This window comes from Protomyctophum bolini (genome assembly GCF_963924005.1).
Source record: "Protomyctophum bolini genome assembly, chromosome: 19".
Classification (NCBI taxonomy): domain Eukaryota; kingdom Metazoa; phylum Chordata; class Actinopteri; order Myctophiformes; family Myctophidae; genus Protomyctophum; species Protomyctophum bolini.
In genome coordinates, this window is record NC_137880.1 from 17,069,723 (window position 1) to 17,087,644 (window position 17,922).

Below are 17,922 nucleotides of genomic sequence, written 5' to 3' on the forward strand. Positions count from 1 at the left end.
AAGCCGATTGTACTTAGACATGCATGGCTTAATCTTTGAGACAAGCATGCTACTGTCAGGATCAACCAGGTAGTGAGGTGATCCACCTGAACTGAAGCTGCTGAATAAACTAACCGGACACACCTCCCGAGTCAACGGCGGCAAGATGGTGAAATGGGGACGAGGATTTACGATTTTGTCACTATCAGGACATACTGTAACTCGGACAGCGCCGAGTCAGTTGAAGGTAGCCTGGGGTCCACCTATGCTTTCTATGGCATAGGCAGCTCCCAGCAGAATCCGCCGGGAGAATCTAGACGCATGAGACTAATTAATTAGAGCGACAAAGAGAGGAGTGTGTGTGTACGTGTGTGCGTCAATTTAACAGATGATCAGAAATCAGCAGAGAGTGATCAACGTTTGCGCTACTCTATGCCGAATTGAAGTGGACTCTGACCCAGACTTTTTTTTTTCTCCCTGGAAATAAAAACGTCTGGGTTTCCGAGGCTAGTTGAAGGTGACTTCGCAACGTTCGGCACGGCAACTTGCTCGTAGTTCAAGTCACCTTCAGACGGCACGCCTCCGATAGTGAAACCGAGTGCACCATTTTCAATGTGACTGGTTTTCCAATCGTACTATGACATATACACTGATGAATGGTTGATTTTAGTATGGATTATCGTTGTTTGTACATCTCAAGCTCCGACGTACTTATTAAATAATTGCAGTGAGTTTGTGTTCGTAGTCACTCAGCAAAGGATTATAGAGGTTTGTACCTCTAGCATCGTCAGACTACTTTTATTCAAAACTGTCCACAGCACATTGCTTGCATATTGCGCAAATAAAATAATATAAAGTGCATTGAGAGTCTGACCAATAATACACAATGTTTACATTGGCAGCTCCGTGGTGGTGTTTGGCTAGGTAGAAAACCTTGGAGATGCAAGAAATGCCTAAATTAACTTTGGCAAGGCACTGCGTTTGTTTGTTTGGTCCACATTAATTGCGTTCTCATTGACCTGCCCAAGCAGATATATGTCTATAGCATGTTCCAGGCTTTAGGTTTTGAGTTCAAACTCGTGGCCTATCGCTGAACTGGTTCACTGACACTGCTAGGAGTGTCCCAAAACTGTCCATGTCCTGTCTCAACCTCTTGAGCCCCATTGCCCCTGTCGGCGGGGGCAGCGGCTGTTCACCTCTGAACAGCGCTCAGCGGGGCAATGGAGACCCAATTGGTCTCCGGTTCCAACTCCGATGTTGCAGATTTTCCCCCCGGACCCCCCTGGGGTTTAAGAGGTTTTAAAGGATTCACTTTAAACTTTTTATAGTGAAAATAGCTAATCTACAATGAAGCTTTACCGTTGTGAACTTACAGTATAGAATAGCTATTTTGGCTATTCGTCGTATGATGAAGTATGTAAGTGATTGTGAACATAAACGTAATAAGATAATTTTACAGTTCTGTTTTTCAGTTCAGTTTCAGTTTTTTTAACAGTGCGGCTCATTTCTCATGAATGCATAATAGTGAATAAATGAATACATAACGATAATTACTTTAGGTTTAAGGTTCTGACCACCCAAAACTGAAACCAATAACAAAAAAATATTTTGTCAAATAGAAACTAAACCAACATGAGTGAAAACCCTGTCTCTCTATACATGCATTTCAAATGTTAAGAACGTAACTTCAAAGTAAACCAAGTCAGACCACAAAACTCAAACAATCACGCCCCAGACTCGTTCGCCTGCAGTGTTTCTTTAGGTTTAAGTTGTTAAAAGGAAACGCAATTCACGCTTCACACACATGGAGACATGTCCATCACGGTAATGACATGTTATTGTGGCGGCTGCGGTTTTTCAAAACCTGCACACACACACACACACACACACACACACACACACACACACACACACACACTGTGACACACACACACACACACACACACACACACTGTGACACACACACACACACACACACACACACACAGCACAGTCCTTCAGCTCTGCATGCCTGTGAGAATCAACTGAGACTGCATTATTCACACCGGCCTAATTCAAGAGAGGGGTTGGGGGGGTGAGGTGGGGGGGTAGCCAAAATAACTGATTACCGACCACAGGTAATCTAATCCACTGTGAAATAGCAGTTCGAGTTTATTTTTAACCAGAAATCAAGAAAACAGCAGACATCTGCAGCCCGTTAGGCCCTAAGTGGAGATAAATGCTTGGGTTCGGATTGCCCTCCCCCCCCCCAAAAGCAAGCCCATTAACCGGGCACTGTGGTTGTTTTTCTTAATCCAAGACCCCCGCCCGCTATCATTCCACACCATCACCATTTCAGCTTTAAATATTGCTTCAACATGTACTTAGTGCTTTGGAATGGTTTCTTAATAGCAGGCAAGGAGATGCTGGGCCTATAGCCAAAAAACTATCATGGAGACCCGTAGTGGGTCAAAGTGACAACTCAACCTCTCTCTAAGTGGAAAGGGGAGGGGAACAGTCATTCTAGCACATTTCTCTTGATTCATAATCTAAGACACCCCCCACCCACTGCAATTTAAACATGCTGACTGCTTCAACATGCAGTCTCTTGTGCCTGGAAATAGTAGCTAAAAAATAGACAACTTTGTCCAGAAAACCTCTAAGTGAGTGGCACATGTGACAGCCTATTGCAGGGGTTCTCAAACCTTTTCATGTGAGGGCCCTCACATTGATACATTTGTAGTCTTGCTTAGGCAGGAAAGATATCCACATACTGGTACAACTGGGAAAATCTAAAGTAAATGTATGGGTTTGAACAGTGGAGAAAACCAGCACCAACATTTGAAAACCAAATTGTGTTGTCGTAGCAATATGAAGGACCGCCCGAAGCATCGCTGTCGCTTCTGCAATGCCGTTCTGTTTGGGGCCGGTTTTCGCCCATTCATTGAATTTAGACGCCACCAGAAGGAGAAAATCTATAATCGCCTGCCTATGTGAGACTACATACTACGCCACAGGCCCCCATTTCATTAGATCTTATCTCAGGGACCCCTGAGATGACAGTTGTTGATTAGAGTGTGAAATGTATGAACAGTGATTTTTATATGATAAATGAACTTACAGTAAATTAAATATCAGTGAAATTAGACTACTTCCCACTTTGCTTGGGACCCTCGGATCCACGTAAGGACCGATATGGGTCCCCGGACCCTGCTTTGAGAAACACTGGCCTGGTGGTGCAACGGAGTTCACCTTGAAGTTCAAATCCGAGGTGGAAAAACTGATTCAGGCAAATTTCTCCTCATTGTTTTGACGTTAAGATTGTTGCAGAGTACGGTAAGCCCGTGATTGACCCGAGTTTTCCAAAACAATGAGTCACATGACTGATCTCATTATTTCTGCACCGTTTATAGCCGTCTACTGCATACAGGAACTCTGGCCATCCTGTTTTTGCCCCCAATTATTTCCTGTTCGTATGCTTTTGTTGGTGCCCACGCACCGCCAGCAATGCATTCTGTCTGCTTTAGATCATGAAAGGGCTTTGGAGTGCAGCATGACCTGAGAAAGAGCCGGAAAGGCATTGGTTGTGAGAAAGAAATGAAAGAAAGAAAATAAATTGAAAAATAACACTAATAAAACAAAACAAAGGTGGCTTGTAAAAACATCTCACCTTCAAAGAAGCTTGACAACTATCATGTCAGGTTTTGGCCAAAACCACTTAAAGGTAGGGCAGCAGATAAGAGATAACTTGTGACTAGTCCATCTTTAGACAACAATATCAATTGTTTATATATAATTATTATGTGGACATTACTTGAAAATTATAAGTTCTGGAAAGGTGACATGTCATGTACAGTATGTACATAATGACATGGAGGGAGTTCAAATTGAAAATTGTTCTTTCATTTAAATTTCAGCTTGACGTCACCCGTGAATGTAGGGTTTTTTGATTGATATGTTTATTAACAACGTTTACATGTACAGAAAAATGCACATAAACACTATCAAATGGATAAATGCAAGAAAGCCAACGGCTTATTTCCATTGCAGTCCCTTAGTTAAAAATGAAACACAACAATGAATGTGTATGAGTGAGCGTGTCCATGTGAGTGTTTTAGACTAGGTTAGTCCATTCATCAGTAAATCCCAGCAAGGGGCTTGTAGGAACATCGCACCTTGAAAGAAGCTTGAAAGCAATGAACAAAAAAGAAAGAAAAGATCTTGACAAGAAAGAAAACTACAAGCAGACACTCAATGACAGCAAGACTCAACAAGGGAACGTTGGACCAAAAGCACATTCATGAAGAGAAAGGGAAATCAAATCTGTATCTGGTGATGCAAGCCGACCAACATGGGCATGTTGGCATCTTTCAGAGGTTTGACGCAAATACTTTGCTGCCCCGCGGCAAATCTGCTAAACTTATACAAGCTGTGTGGTGCTGGCCATGGGCCACTATGCCACTCTAAAAGCTGTGAGTGATTTAATGGTTCTCCTAGAATCTGCAGAGAGAAACAGGCATACGGTATCCTACTGACTACTGCTCTACACTAAATCTCATTGTCGAAAAATAAAGTCTTGTAGAGCTGCTACTTCTGTCCAAAAATATGAATATTCATGAATCCACTTGACCGGCTGTCAAGCTTGGAATGTATTCAGTAATGTGTATCATTTTTTCCTGCCATAGGATGTTAATGATAGGGTCACAAGAAACTTGTGAAAAGAAGCCTATGAAAATTGCCCAATACCAACAGCCGGTCAGCAAGTGGATTCAGTGAATGTATGTATATAGACAATATTTTAGGCCAATAAAAAAAGACTATATACCAAATTTTCCACTTTAAACAAAAGAAGCCTGTCGGCTTGTGATTTACAATAAGCAAGAATAACACAAGGTAATACATCAAATGCATAGAAATAGTCATCTAGTATCATAAGTAAACTAAGAACCTATCATCCGTCCAACAGTAGATAAACACTTAAAACACAACCCATAACATGGTATATAAATTACATATTTTAGCATTTGCTTAAGGCTAGGGAAAATGCTACGGCCAGTGCTACAGCCAGTTTCTTAATGGGAAAAACACCTCTACAGGGTTCCTCGAAGAATCTCCCATACTGTATGTCAGAGGTTCATGGTGCTACCGTCACTGTTCCTATGATTAGGAAGACTCTGTAAAACCTGGTAGTCAGGTAACCGTCGGGGGTTTCCCCTATGGTTGCTGTCTGATTCCTTGAAGCTTCCTTTGTAATCTTCAGAGTGTGCCGCTCTCGCGTTTCACTCCATGGCGGCTGGGTTTCAAGCGGGGTGACAATAGGCGCAACACTGGAGCATGCCCACTGAGCGAGTCTCTTCAGTTCAAGTGGGGTGTGAAGATGACTGCGTCTCACTGTGGCAAAGAACAGCTCTCACTTAATGGAACTCAAGTAGAGTAACTTGAGTTCACTCAGCAACTGAGTTTCCTCTGTGGAAACATGATTGACAAACAAAACCACCTTTGTCTCTCCACTACAGTACAGTACATCTCCCTGTCTGCCTTCCTTGTTCTGCTTGCCTTTCTGTCTCTGCCCATCTCATGTCTCTCTCAACCCACTCTTCGTACAAGTCTGTCCTTGTGGTCCTCTCTTCCTTTATGTCTATTTTGTCTTTCTCTAGCACTGATCTCTCTCTACACTAGAGCCAGGATTTTTTGTCTGATCCCACGTTTGGAGAGTCCTAGACCACCAACCCTGAGTGTTCACAATCCTGAGTGTTCATTTAAAGGTGTAAAAACGTTCCTCACCTGTCTCTGGTGAGAATCCAGATATTGGACGATGAGACGTGTGTTGACCGTGTGACTCCATGTGTTCCCAAGGGCTGCCGTCACAAACCCAGAATCGCCCTCTTCAGATGGGATGGAACCTGGAGGAAAAGACAGACAACAGAGGAGGTGAGCAGTGGTATGAACCATGGATTCTCAAACTTTGATTTGGTATGCATTAGGGCCTAATGCATACCAAATTGGAGTAACCTTTTTGACATGATCTTGATAATCAGTGTGCCAGATATCAACATTAATTTAATTATGACAAGAAACTATTTCTAGAATAGGTTACTCATTCAATTCCACTGCTCAAACCACTGAAGGAAATCAAAGTGGTGAACACCCGGATGACACAGGTAATTTTTAACCTGCCACGCATGTCAGGAGCCACGGGTGATTTTTAACCCGCAGCACAGGTGTTGTCGGACTAATGACTGTAGGACTGTTGGTATGTAGTTAGACATACGAAATATGAAATATAAAAAGGTATTAATAGGCTAGTTGTATTGTTAATATCCATAATTAGGGATCCTGGTCTAAACCCGTTCTCAAGGACTTACTTCTGGTCAGATATATACGGTGTGTGTGTGTGTATATATATATATATATATATATATATATATATATATATACACACACATATATCTAGGTGTTCCCCGAGAAAAATGAAGTGTGCCCTGGGACAAAAAAGGTTGGGAAACACTGGTCTAACCAACGTATGCACCCCCTATAAATGGGGGGTACATGCTCCCTAGGGGTATGTGGGGTACGTGAGAGAATCTGGAAATTACTTTTATGTTGCGTTATGTAATAAATAATTATTATTAATTTTATTTGTATTGTATTGCCCTTTTCATTCACAGGGAATCTCAGAGTGCTACATGGTTAAAACATATAATCAATCACAGAAGGTTAAAACAGGGTTATCAAAAAAATTATCAATGTGCAAAAACTACAACAATTTAACACAAGAAAGCCTTCCGAAACAGGAATGTTTTCAGGCCCGTTTTAAAAGAGTCAATAGTCTGCGGCACTCTCAAGTCCATGGGGAGGCTGTTCCACAGGCTGCCGAGCAAAAGGCCCGGTCCCCCATGGTGCGCAGATTGGTGTCAGGAACCTGGAGCAGGAATTTGTTTGCAGATCTGAGGGTGTGGGTGGAGGATGTTTTTCGAGGGTTGATTAGTTCCTGTAGGTAGGGAGGGGCGTGTCCGTTTATGCAGTTGCATGTGATCAGCAGGACCTTGTAGTGGATCCTGGCTGTAACGGAGAGCCAGTGCAGTGTGAAGAGGATGGGTGTTATGTGGTCATGTTTGCGGACTCTCATTAGGAGCGCTGTTCTGAATGTATGTAAGTGACTACCATAATATTATTATTATTTTTTTTTTTTTTAAGATAATTTTTGGCTTTTCTGCCTTTATTGGCATACGCCTGGACCACTTGGCCAGCGGGCGCCAGCATAATATTATTGAATAGAAAGCAATACTTAGTTATTTGTCATTATGCGGTCTTATTCTGAAGATATTGACATAAAAACTGAACTCAGATGTTATGGCCACAGTTTAAAATAAATCTGCTCAGGAGGCCCTGATTGCAACGCTTTCACACTTATTTGCAATGTTATATTCTTCGTACTTTGGTAGTATCATATGTTAGCTATTAGTTTTATCTTGCCGTTTTCCAAGCAAAATGTTGTAGTTGGGTAAAAGGAGTGCTTGGATTCAGAAATCAGGCAACGGCGGTATTGAGAACCACTGCTTTAACTCATGTACAGGTGAACCAGTGTTGATTTTGACAGCAGATTTTAGTTTTAGTCATAGTCTTAGTTTTAATTTAGTTACCTTTTTACGGACATTTTTAGTCATAGTTTTAGTAGACTAAATCAACACTGGAGTGAACACAGACTGCATGGAGGCTCATCGCAGGGGTTCAAAGTCACCAAACAACACGTTACAGCTGTGTGAGTCCTGTATTGTCCCGCCAATTTTTAATGAGGCTTGACCGAAGCACAACACAGCATTAACTAGAGTGCTACAGCTGGCTAGCACCTGATACTCTTATCAGCTCTGACTGCCTCTGTGTGACTATGACCCCCGCAGTTCACATGACAACTATAAAAAACCAAGTTACAAGTCCAACAAGGAGGAGACCATGCATGAGGTGTTTTTGCCATTATCATTACATTTAAAGGGGAGGGTTCAGCACGTGTGCATTTATTTAGTGTTGCTTGTTAACATTAATGTTCCATGTTCCAATGTTCCATGTGAAGAATCAAATCATGTGGATCTCAGCATCCACATGGAAATGGCTTGGACTTCATGCTTCCAGCCTGTGGGTTATCACAAGCTGGAACCATGATGTGGTTCTCAAACTTAGTTAGGACCCTCCCTAACTCTCAGTTACAGACCTGTAGGGGTCCATTTGACCCAACGCCTCAAGGAATCCTGAGGGTCCCTGGACCCCACTTTGAGAACCAGTGATATATGACATATCTATGATGTACAGTATGACTCCAAATTTGGGCAAGGTTTCAGCGCTATCAGACGTCATTTGACTTTCCTCATTATCAACATTTGATAAAAAGTTATTGTAGATATTTCAAAAAGTATTTTAAACCAGCCCAAATTGATTAAATCAACGAATTACCAGCTGCATTATTATTATCGACAGGGAACTGCTATAACTGCCTCTGTGTCAGTTTCAGCGCAGTAGTTTAGGTAGGAACCAAAATTCTCTAAGGCGGAACTATTGTGCTGTGAGGGTTTCTGAACTGTCCAAAGCTGTCCTTATATCAGAAGTCCTTTTACCTAGAGATGGACTGACTTGGAAATTCTTCGCCAATACCAATACTTGGCCGATTTGTCCATGTTATTAATCATTTTCCCTATTGTGCCAGTTTAAGAAAAGCATCTTCATCATAAAGAATAACCTCATCACATTACCCTTTAATTGCACATATTCAATCATACAGTATCATCCGAAAACCGATGTACAGACGATAAATTGGTGCATCCCTACTTTTCCCTAACACAACCCTAGGGCTCTCACACTGAACGTGCCTGCCTGATCCTTCATGTTTTGTTTCAGGTTTTCTTTCTGTGTGCTAAGCAGGAATTGGCCTTCATCAGTGTGAGCATCAGCAACTCTCACTTCCTCAAAATATTTCCTGGGGAAACGTGCGTGTGCGCGAGGAGAATGGGGGGGGAGGCTTTTGTTTGTGCACCAAATAAAAGCTGGACTCAAAAATTGTACTTAAGTACAGTACTCGAGTAAATGTACTTAAGTTACTTTACACAACTGTTTGGAGGGAGAGAGAGAGAGAGGCAGCAGGATGGAGAGGCAGACTAAACAATCTGCATGTGTCTCCGACCTCCCTCTCGGTTCCCTGGAGGACGTGAGGTTGTTATCAGCATGCTGCTCCACCTCCAACACAAACACTGAACAAAACCCTGGCCACTGGCCTCCACCTCCTCTGCTCACCCCATCACCATCCAACTGCCGCTGCTCATCCTCCTTTCACCTTCCAGGTGTGGGGTGTCATCTTCATGTGATCAGCACTGATGTTTGTCACCTGTATACTGTTGTCTCCTCTTTAAAAGGAAGCACAACGACGACGGCTAGGTATAAACGTTTGTCCTTTGTTGTAAAGATATGGAGAAGAAATAAAAAAGTTAACTTAGATTTAGTTAACTCGTCTAAGTCTAAGAGGATATCGCACCAGGAGTAAGAGTGGGTGGTAACAAAAATTGTATCCATCCTCCTTTCACTCACACAGCTGATGCCAATGTTCACTTAACTCTCAGAGAAACTTTAATGTTTGCTCAGGGCACTAAATGACGAAGTAAAATGACATGTGGGCGAGTGCGATTGTTTTTTTAAACAATTAAAAACAAATATCCGGCGTCACGTAAAAATAGTTAAAATAACCATATCTCAACGTGTTGCAAAACAATGAGCTTGTAGAGGTGCTTCATCCCTTGTCCTTCTACCTTCTATGAATACTAGGGGTGCACGATTATGAAGTTATGACACAGGACCGAAAAGAGACAGTAAACTACTGTATACGGCATAGTGTATTTAAATGATCTACTATAGACCAATTATTTGTTTTAATACAAACATTGAGACTGTTTAATGTAATCAATTCCCAACAGATCCCCAAACATTGCTGTTTTGGGGAGCGTTGGTTTAAGTTCATTCAACCTCCTCTGTGTTTTGACTAGTGAGATGCTCCTAACAGACAGACAAGCAACCGTGTCACGGATGCGACCGCTGTGAGCTTAAAGGTCTGCTATTCACGGCCGCTCTCTGCTTACGACACCTTCGCGGGACGGAGCATAAATTAGGCTTGACGGGCTGCAGCTGCACGAGCAGACTCTGCTGCCGCGATCATTCCCCCATGTCTTATGACAGCGACTGTAGGTGGGGTTTTGTTGACAACTGCATTGAATGTTGATGTCACTAAGCAGTATGGATGGGGATTGAGGGTTTTCTTTTTGTCTGTTTTTTCTTTACTTTTGTTCATAAGAAATAAAATCATGTATACTGTACCAATTGTATAATAATTTATAACCCGTTCTTAAAAATATATTATTTGACAAACAATGAATGGCTATTATTGTTTACACACCACAGAAACCAATGATTACATATTTCATGAGCGAGAGATCACAGTAAACATCCTAAACATTATTTCTCCATACTGGAAGAAAAATAGCAATTGAGGGTTTGATAGGATGCATTTTTAAACGTGAGGCTGCGACCACATTTACATTGCATCTTATGAGCAAAAGGGTTCATGTGGTGCTGTCCTGTGCGCAGATACTGGTCATTATCACTGATAAGGGGTCTATACACACAAGTGACACTACTGGATCTATTAGATCCTATACTGTAGGACAATGGCTCTCAAACGGTGTGCCAGGTCTTTGGGAGCACACATTTTTATTGCAGTATAGTATAGTATGTACATTATTTCTTTAGTTACTTTACATAAACACATTAACTGGCGGGTATATTAATTAATTCTCCCGCCACTGCCGTTTTTTTTCAGTGAAGACCGCTATATTGTCCCACTGGGACATGAGACGTAAATCGTATGTAAACAAACGCTGTGCAAATTTATGGGAAATGGTCTTTTCTTTCGCCTGGAAAATACATTTTGTAACCCCAATCATCAATTCTTTAGTTATGGGTCGTTGACCAAAAACTAAATCTGGGAAAAGATCCAAGATAAATGCATTTTTCTAAATCTGATAACGTGGAGGCGAACGGCAGGCCAAATGTTCACTTCCGTTTCATTTCTGGTTGTATCCTTTGCTTAGCGACCTAGAACCAGTCATACGTTGGCCAAGAGCACGATCTATCATAAAACATTGAAAAGACCACATGACTGAGATCTCCGTCAATGGCAGGGAATGTGTTCATACTGTATATCAGTAGAAGAAAATGGTTCACAAAGCTATGAGAGTGAATAAAATAAAATGGTTCACAAAGCTATGAGAGTGAATAAAATAAAATGGTTCACAAAGCTATGAGAGTGATCATATTGGTTCACAAAGCTATGAGAGTGATCATATTGGTTCACAAAGCTATGAGAGTGATCATATTGATCAAAGCTATGAGAGTGATCATATTGATCAAAGCTATGAGAGTGATCATATTGATCAAAGCTATGAGAGTGATCATATTGATCAAAGCTATGAGTGATCATATTGATCAAAGCTATGAGTGATCATATTGATCAAAGCTATGAGTGATCATATTGCTTTAGCTGAGAATAGGCGATCGACAAGCTCACAACCCAATGCGGAGTGGTTAACTGCGATTTTCACTCGCAATAATGAATTCGCCCTTCACTAAATCCCACCCCAAAAAGCGATTGTCCAATGCCAATCCAAATAGTTTAGCAACGGTTGCTATGCAGGTCAAGCTTTCTTCACTGCTAAGGTGCCTATTGGACAAGGATGGGTTGGGGAGGGACTTAGTGAAGGGCTAATTCTACAAGCATTTCAATGTAATATGGGGTTTTGAGTGACCTGCATTTGCTGAACTGCATTTACTCTTACAGAGCTGTCATATTAACATTATCCTGTTGGATTCATCCAACAAATGGTATCAAATATCCAATGTTGATGGCTACCACCACAACATCTATAATATTAAGATGAAAACAAGTGGCACGTTAAGGGGTAAACACTGTTGTTACATACCTGTATAAACCATCTACATCTAGCAACAGTTACAGCTCTAGCTACAGTATGATACTGTGTCCAAGGCTCGTCATGTGCTGCAATGTTCATTTGCATAATATGACATCATGTTTAACCGCCCTTAACCGGAGTCCACATGTACAAGTTTACAAAATCTTCATCCATAATGGAGGGCTCTGTGACATGAATTAAGCCCGATTCATGCCTGGTGCCCGTGTGTCTCAGAAAATAGGAGATCTACAAGCTCACAACGTGGCTCACTGCGACAAATTGAGCTTGTAGAGTGTCTTATTTTTGGTATGAGACGCTGCACTGGCGTGCGACTAACAATAAATCAGGCGCTAGTGTAGTTAGGGGTTGACCACTGGATAGTTTTCTGCGCCCGGATGTGAATGTGTCGACTAATACCACATTGGCCTTTCCCTGCGTGTCATTTCATTTTGGTTTTCCGAGCATTTCTGGTGTTCAGAGGCTCTGACCTCTGGTTTTCTGGTCAGACTGGTAATCTAGCAGCTCAAGCTGCTCCTGCATTTGCACTCATTATAGCGTCACTCCAAAGAAGAGTGTCCGACTGAATGCCTGCAATGTGAAGGCAAAAAGTGTCAGAGACCTCATATCTCCACATTTCAATGTTACTTATATATTTTCATAAACGAATGCCCTACTACTGTGTCATAGATGTGTCATGCAAAATAGCAGGTCTACAAGCACACAAACACGATGTAGATGGCCCTTTTCGCCATTGTAAATTCTTAATTTAAATAGTAATAAAAACGGAACGGTTTTGAACATACAAGGTTTCCACCCGACAGTGACAAAATGCAACTGGGGGAAAGAGGAAAAAGGCATCCTCAGTCATGCAGATAAAGCTGTGGGCAATGGAACAGTGTCACTGCGGGTGTGTGTGTGTGTGTGTGTGTGTTCTATACAGTGGCTCCCTTATCAGGGGTGGCGTACGGACAAGCGAAGGCCCGCGGGGGCTTGAATCACTGCAGTCTCTGTCACACGCAGTCAATGAAGGAGGGTTTTTCTCCGCAGACAAAGAGAGGCTGTCTGCAGAGCCTGTGACAGGTCGCACACCACTGGCCTCCTGCTCTCATTAAAAGCCCTACTAGGTCAAGGGGAAGGGGAGGGGGACAACGAGGGCAGTGGTGGAAAGTAGAAAGTATACTTTTATTTAAGTACTCTACTAAAGTCAGATTTTGAGGTACTTTCTGTTTTCACTTTGCCTGAGTATTTCAATTGTTTTATTATTTGTAGTTCTATTGCACTACGTACATCTCAGAGGGAAACATTTTCACTAGAATCATTTGACAGCTTTAATTATTAGTTATTTTGTCGATGTAGTGTATATTTTGGCTATTCGAAACAAAAGAGCTGATCTACAAGCTTATAAAGCACTCACGATGTGTCGCGATGCAACACATTGAGAGCATGCAATTTTTATGTCACGATTATGACATTTTAGTTCACTTTAATTGAGTTAATGTCATACAATAAAGTGCGATTGATGATTTTAGGCACTGAACATAGGAACATATAAATAATCATTTTCTATTTGGCTTTTAGGATTGCACAGTGCATATATGACAAATAACATAACTATTAAAATACAACTAATGGCATATTTAATTGTTTTACACTTTCAAAAACTATTTGATAGTAGAAATAGCTGATCTACCAGTTCTACAAGGGCTTAACTGGTTATGGTGCAGTCTACGTGTATAGTTTGCTTTAAAGGTAAATTGTTCTTTCATATTTAAGTTGTATTTGTCTATCAAATAATTTATGTTTATTATCCATTTGTCTACTTATGAGAGTGTCATTGTCAAACAAGTTTAATCAAATCTAAAAATCACAATATCGGTCAAAACATGGGTAATCTTTGTTGTGCGGATATTACAACAGTAATGAAACAATACTTCCTACTGAGTGTGTGTGTGTGTGTGTGTGTGTGTGTGTGTGTGTGTGTGTGTGTGTGTGTGTGAGTATAGACATATGTGGCCAGATTTGTGCCAACTGCCATCGTGCAAATTCCAGCTTTTCACCAGAGGAGAAAAACCTTTTTTTCCCAAAATGAGTTAATAGCACAGGCAGACACTTCACATACTACAGCATGTCTGGAATAAATGTCAGAGTTGAAATAGACATGTAAATATGAAATAAATGCTTAAACATGTAGCTAGGTATAATGTTAGAGACCACAGAAGTGAACCTTTCATGCCCGTTTTCTCAACTCGCCGTTTTCTGCAACTCTATAAGCCATATCTCCAAAACTGGTGGGTCAAACTGAACAACCAATATGTCAATTTGAAGCTATGATTCCCTGCTTTGCAAAAAACGAAAAAAATCCAAATGGCAGTCCCTCAGTCAAATGCTAACAAAGCGTGACAGATTAGCAGTCTATCCAGAAACAAACAAGGCGGTATCAAAGGGCGGTTGCATGCAGCTGTTTACAACTCAACCCTCAGACAAAGAGTCAATTATGTAGTTTAGTCTTTGCTACTCATTTTCTGGGTACTTCAAGGTCAGGTTTACATGTGATTGATTCTGCACTCCTGTTGGCATGTGTACATAATCCTTACAGTGGTTGTCTTCTTGCATCATTGTTATTCTTGATCATTCCGAGTTGCGTGTTTACCTCCTATGTTTTGTCGGCCTGTCCAATAAACCAAATAATACAACCACAGACTACAGAGGAGGTGACCTGGAGGTACTGTATACATAGCTGTCCCATTTCAGCACCCTGCACTGCACATTAGAAAAACATAAATAAACACACAAAACAATTGGAGAGCCTTGTTACTATACTTTTGCATCCCTATTCTGGGCAAGTCATAATAGGCGAACGCTCTGCACGAGCATAGAAGCAGATATACTGTACATATGCATTATGCAATCGATGTTAGTCAAGGTTTGATTGATTGAATGTTTTATTTCACATCCTGTGAAACGTTCTGCGAAAACAGCAGATCGACTAAACACGTCACAGCACGAGTTTGTAGAATGGCTATTTTTAACAAATTTATTTGGCATAGAGGGGGGGAAGGGAGTGTACAGAGTATAGACTTCTGCGGGATCCCAGTCAACAAAGTATACTTATGGTTTGCGTGGATAAATTATATTAAACATTGTTAATTCTTTTTTAATGTCCAATAAATCAAATTAACCTAGATTAGACAAGTCTAGACTAAAGTAAACTGAAATAAGCTAAACAAATCCAGCATGACCATATCCTAGCACTGACGCCTCAAGGCTTGGCTTTGCAAATAAGCAGCTGCAACTTTGCTTCATCCATGCCCGGGTATTGGGCAATGGCTGATAAAGACGGCGCAAGTAAAAAACGTATGATATTGTCAGAGGTGGAGACCTTGTATTTAGAAAACTATGCATCGTTTATTATTATTAACAAGAAATCTATTAAAAATGGTGTAAATAGCAATAGATCTGCTATTTTCAGTACATTTGTTGTTCCACAATTTACGGGGGAGAAAAAAAGTATGATTATGTAGATACAAGGTTTCTGCTTGACAGCAACGATACAGTAAGTGCTGCTGCCTACAATTAATCTGATTAATGCACGTCTGAGCATCTTGCACATTATCGTGATCTCACTCAGCCTAATACATTCTTAATGTAGTGTCAAGAAAAATGTCTTCAAACCTTTACCGCAATCATTTATGTGAGAAACCAAAATGAGAAAATATGCGCTATTAATTATGATCCCCTCCTTGCAGCCCAGTGCTAGCACGTCCTCTGCAGTGCTCTGCAGTCCTGTGTTGTGATCGTCAAGACCGCGCTACGAGCTTGTAAATCTGTTATTTTTTGACAAATCATGAAAATGTGGCGCAAATCTTTGAATATATATTCTTTGCTTCTGGGGGTTCCTGGTACAAAACAATTCAGTTGGGGGTCGGTGGCCAAACACATCATTTTGGGGGTCCTTGACATGAAAGAGTTTGAGCACCACTGATATAGAAACATAGGTTTTTCAGAAACATCTGGCCTCAGGTCTTAATGGGTTAAGGACATGAACCCTACATCCCTATTCTGCTATGACAGGTGAAAGTAGACAAACATGTGAAAACATGTGAACACCAGACAAACCTTTGGTGAAAATAGGCAAATATTCTGGATGTGTTGGCTATCTAGCCGATCTAGGTTGTACACAGTCTATTTTCAATACCGACATACAACAAAGCGAAACAGGTTTGAGTGGTTAAAGGACCACTTCACCACTTTTCAACCCATCTTCATATAATAGGTCCTCACTAATAATCCATTTTCTACTGTGTCTCATAGGAGGGCTGTGGGCAGTTCAGAAACTCGTCCACCAGTGACATTAGGCAGATATTTTCTTTTACAAAAAAGCTAGCCTGCAGTTTCTAGCTTGGATTCCCCATCGAATTAAAAACACCTTAAATATTTTAGTTCTTTTATAGTTTGTCATTCACTCAATAGGGACCGCGCTCTCCCGTCACAAGTTGATGATATTGATGATGCCCTATAGAGTAATTATTATTATTATTTTTAGCTAGAGCATGTTTCAACATGCTCTAGCTAAAAATAATAATAATAATTAGTTAGCACATGTATTGTCTGTAATACTTCATAAGGTTAATAATATGAGCATCAAAATAATATTTTAAATACTTTTCATTAGCACATGCATGCATTTTACATTCCAAGGGGCTGGAGCACACATGGACCCCATTTGGTTCTGCCTCTTCCTATGTGACCTGCTACCTTCATGTCATCTCTTGATAAATGACCGCCATATAGGATTTGTGGTTGGTTCAGTTTAAAAAGTTAAAGACTCAGAGGAATGTTCATGCTAAATTTCATACTTGTATCACCAAGTGAAATGTCGTTCCTATTATCTGCTGTACTATAATGGGTTAATTGTAGAGCAGTGTGAGTGAGCACATCCTCTGCCTGTGCTGTGTTCTGCTGTGTTCTTCTAAGCCTGCAGTGTTGGCATGCCGTGCACTTGGCACTCCCACCGGCTATTGAGTTTTCACTAAATGAGGTTAGAGGCTGCTTGGTTTTTAGACCACTGGTTCTCAACCTGTGGGCTGGGGCCCTGCTGGTGGGCTGTGAGGTTATTGTGAGTATATAGCTACATAAGTACTACTGGGGTTAGGGTATAGATTAGGACTAAATGCATACTAAGTGCATTTATCTCCACACCTGCTAATAGCTCATCAGGCTAATTGTCAGGCAGTCCAAGTGCTAAGTGCAACTAGAAATCCCCTGGTTTCTGCTACTCATTTCCTAATCCCAATGTGATATACCTGCATACGTCTTACTATAATTTACACCCAGCTCTATCTTCTTTCTGTATCTGTCCTGTGTTTCATAACTGCTGTACTGCCATGACAATTGAATACCCCCCATGGGATTAATAAAGGTCTGTCTAACGCCAGGTTACAGAGTGAAACCTAGCATGCCATGCATCTGAACAACAAGCATCTAAATTACATTATTAGATTTACATAATGCTATGAGTTATTTTTTTAATTCAGAGTGGCTTAAGCACTTAAAGCTGCTATAAGCAATATGTCGAAATTGTAATGACCCTTTTTTAATTATTAATATTATTATTATTCAGACATCCAACAATAAGTAAAATGCTCCCAAAAAATTATCTGTGACACATGTATGGGCCACAATCTGCATTCAAAGATGTTCCTAGAAGCTTTGTCATTGGTCGGAAAAAAAACAGGTCGAAAGGACTAACCAATCAGGAAGTAGACTGGCAAATCGACCAATGGCAAAGCTTCTAGGAAAATCTTTGAATGCAGATTGTGACCGAGCATAGGCATGGTAACGCCCCGCCTGCCTGTGATTGGCCTACCGACACTGTCCTCCGAGGTGGATATGCTGGATGCCTGGATATAGTCTGATGCGAGGTTACTCAGTGGTGGGAAATAATACAAAGTAGTAGTAT

General features: G+C 41.0%; 1 protein-coding gene across 5 annotated transcripts in view; it reads right to left on the reverse strand.

Moving 5' to 3' along the window:
* Positions 1-17,922, reverse strand: part of rad51b (RAD51 paralog B) — a 164,319-nt gene that overhangs the window by 126,826 nt on the left and 19,571 nt on the right. For all 5 annotated transcript variants that reach the window (XR_013965856.1, XR_013965857.1, XR_013965858.1 and 2 more), the window contains exon 8: positions 5,743-5,861. Coding sequence is in view for 1 of the 5 variants with exons in the window: in XM_080790818.1 (XP_080646944.1) it covers positions 5,743-5,861 (119 nt within the window). In the remaining 4 variants the exon portion in view is untranslated. The remainder of the gene's footprint in view (positions 1-5,742; positions 5,862-17,922) is intronic.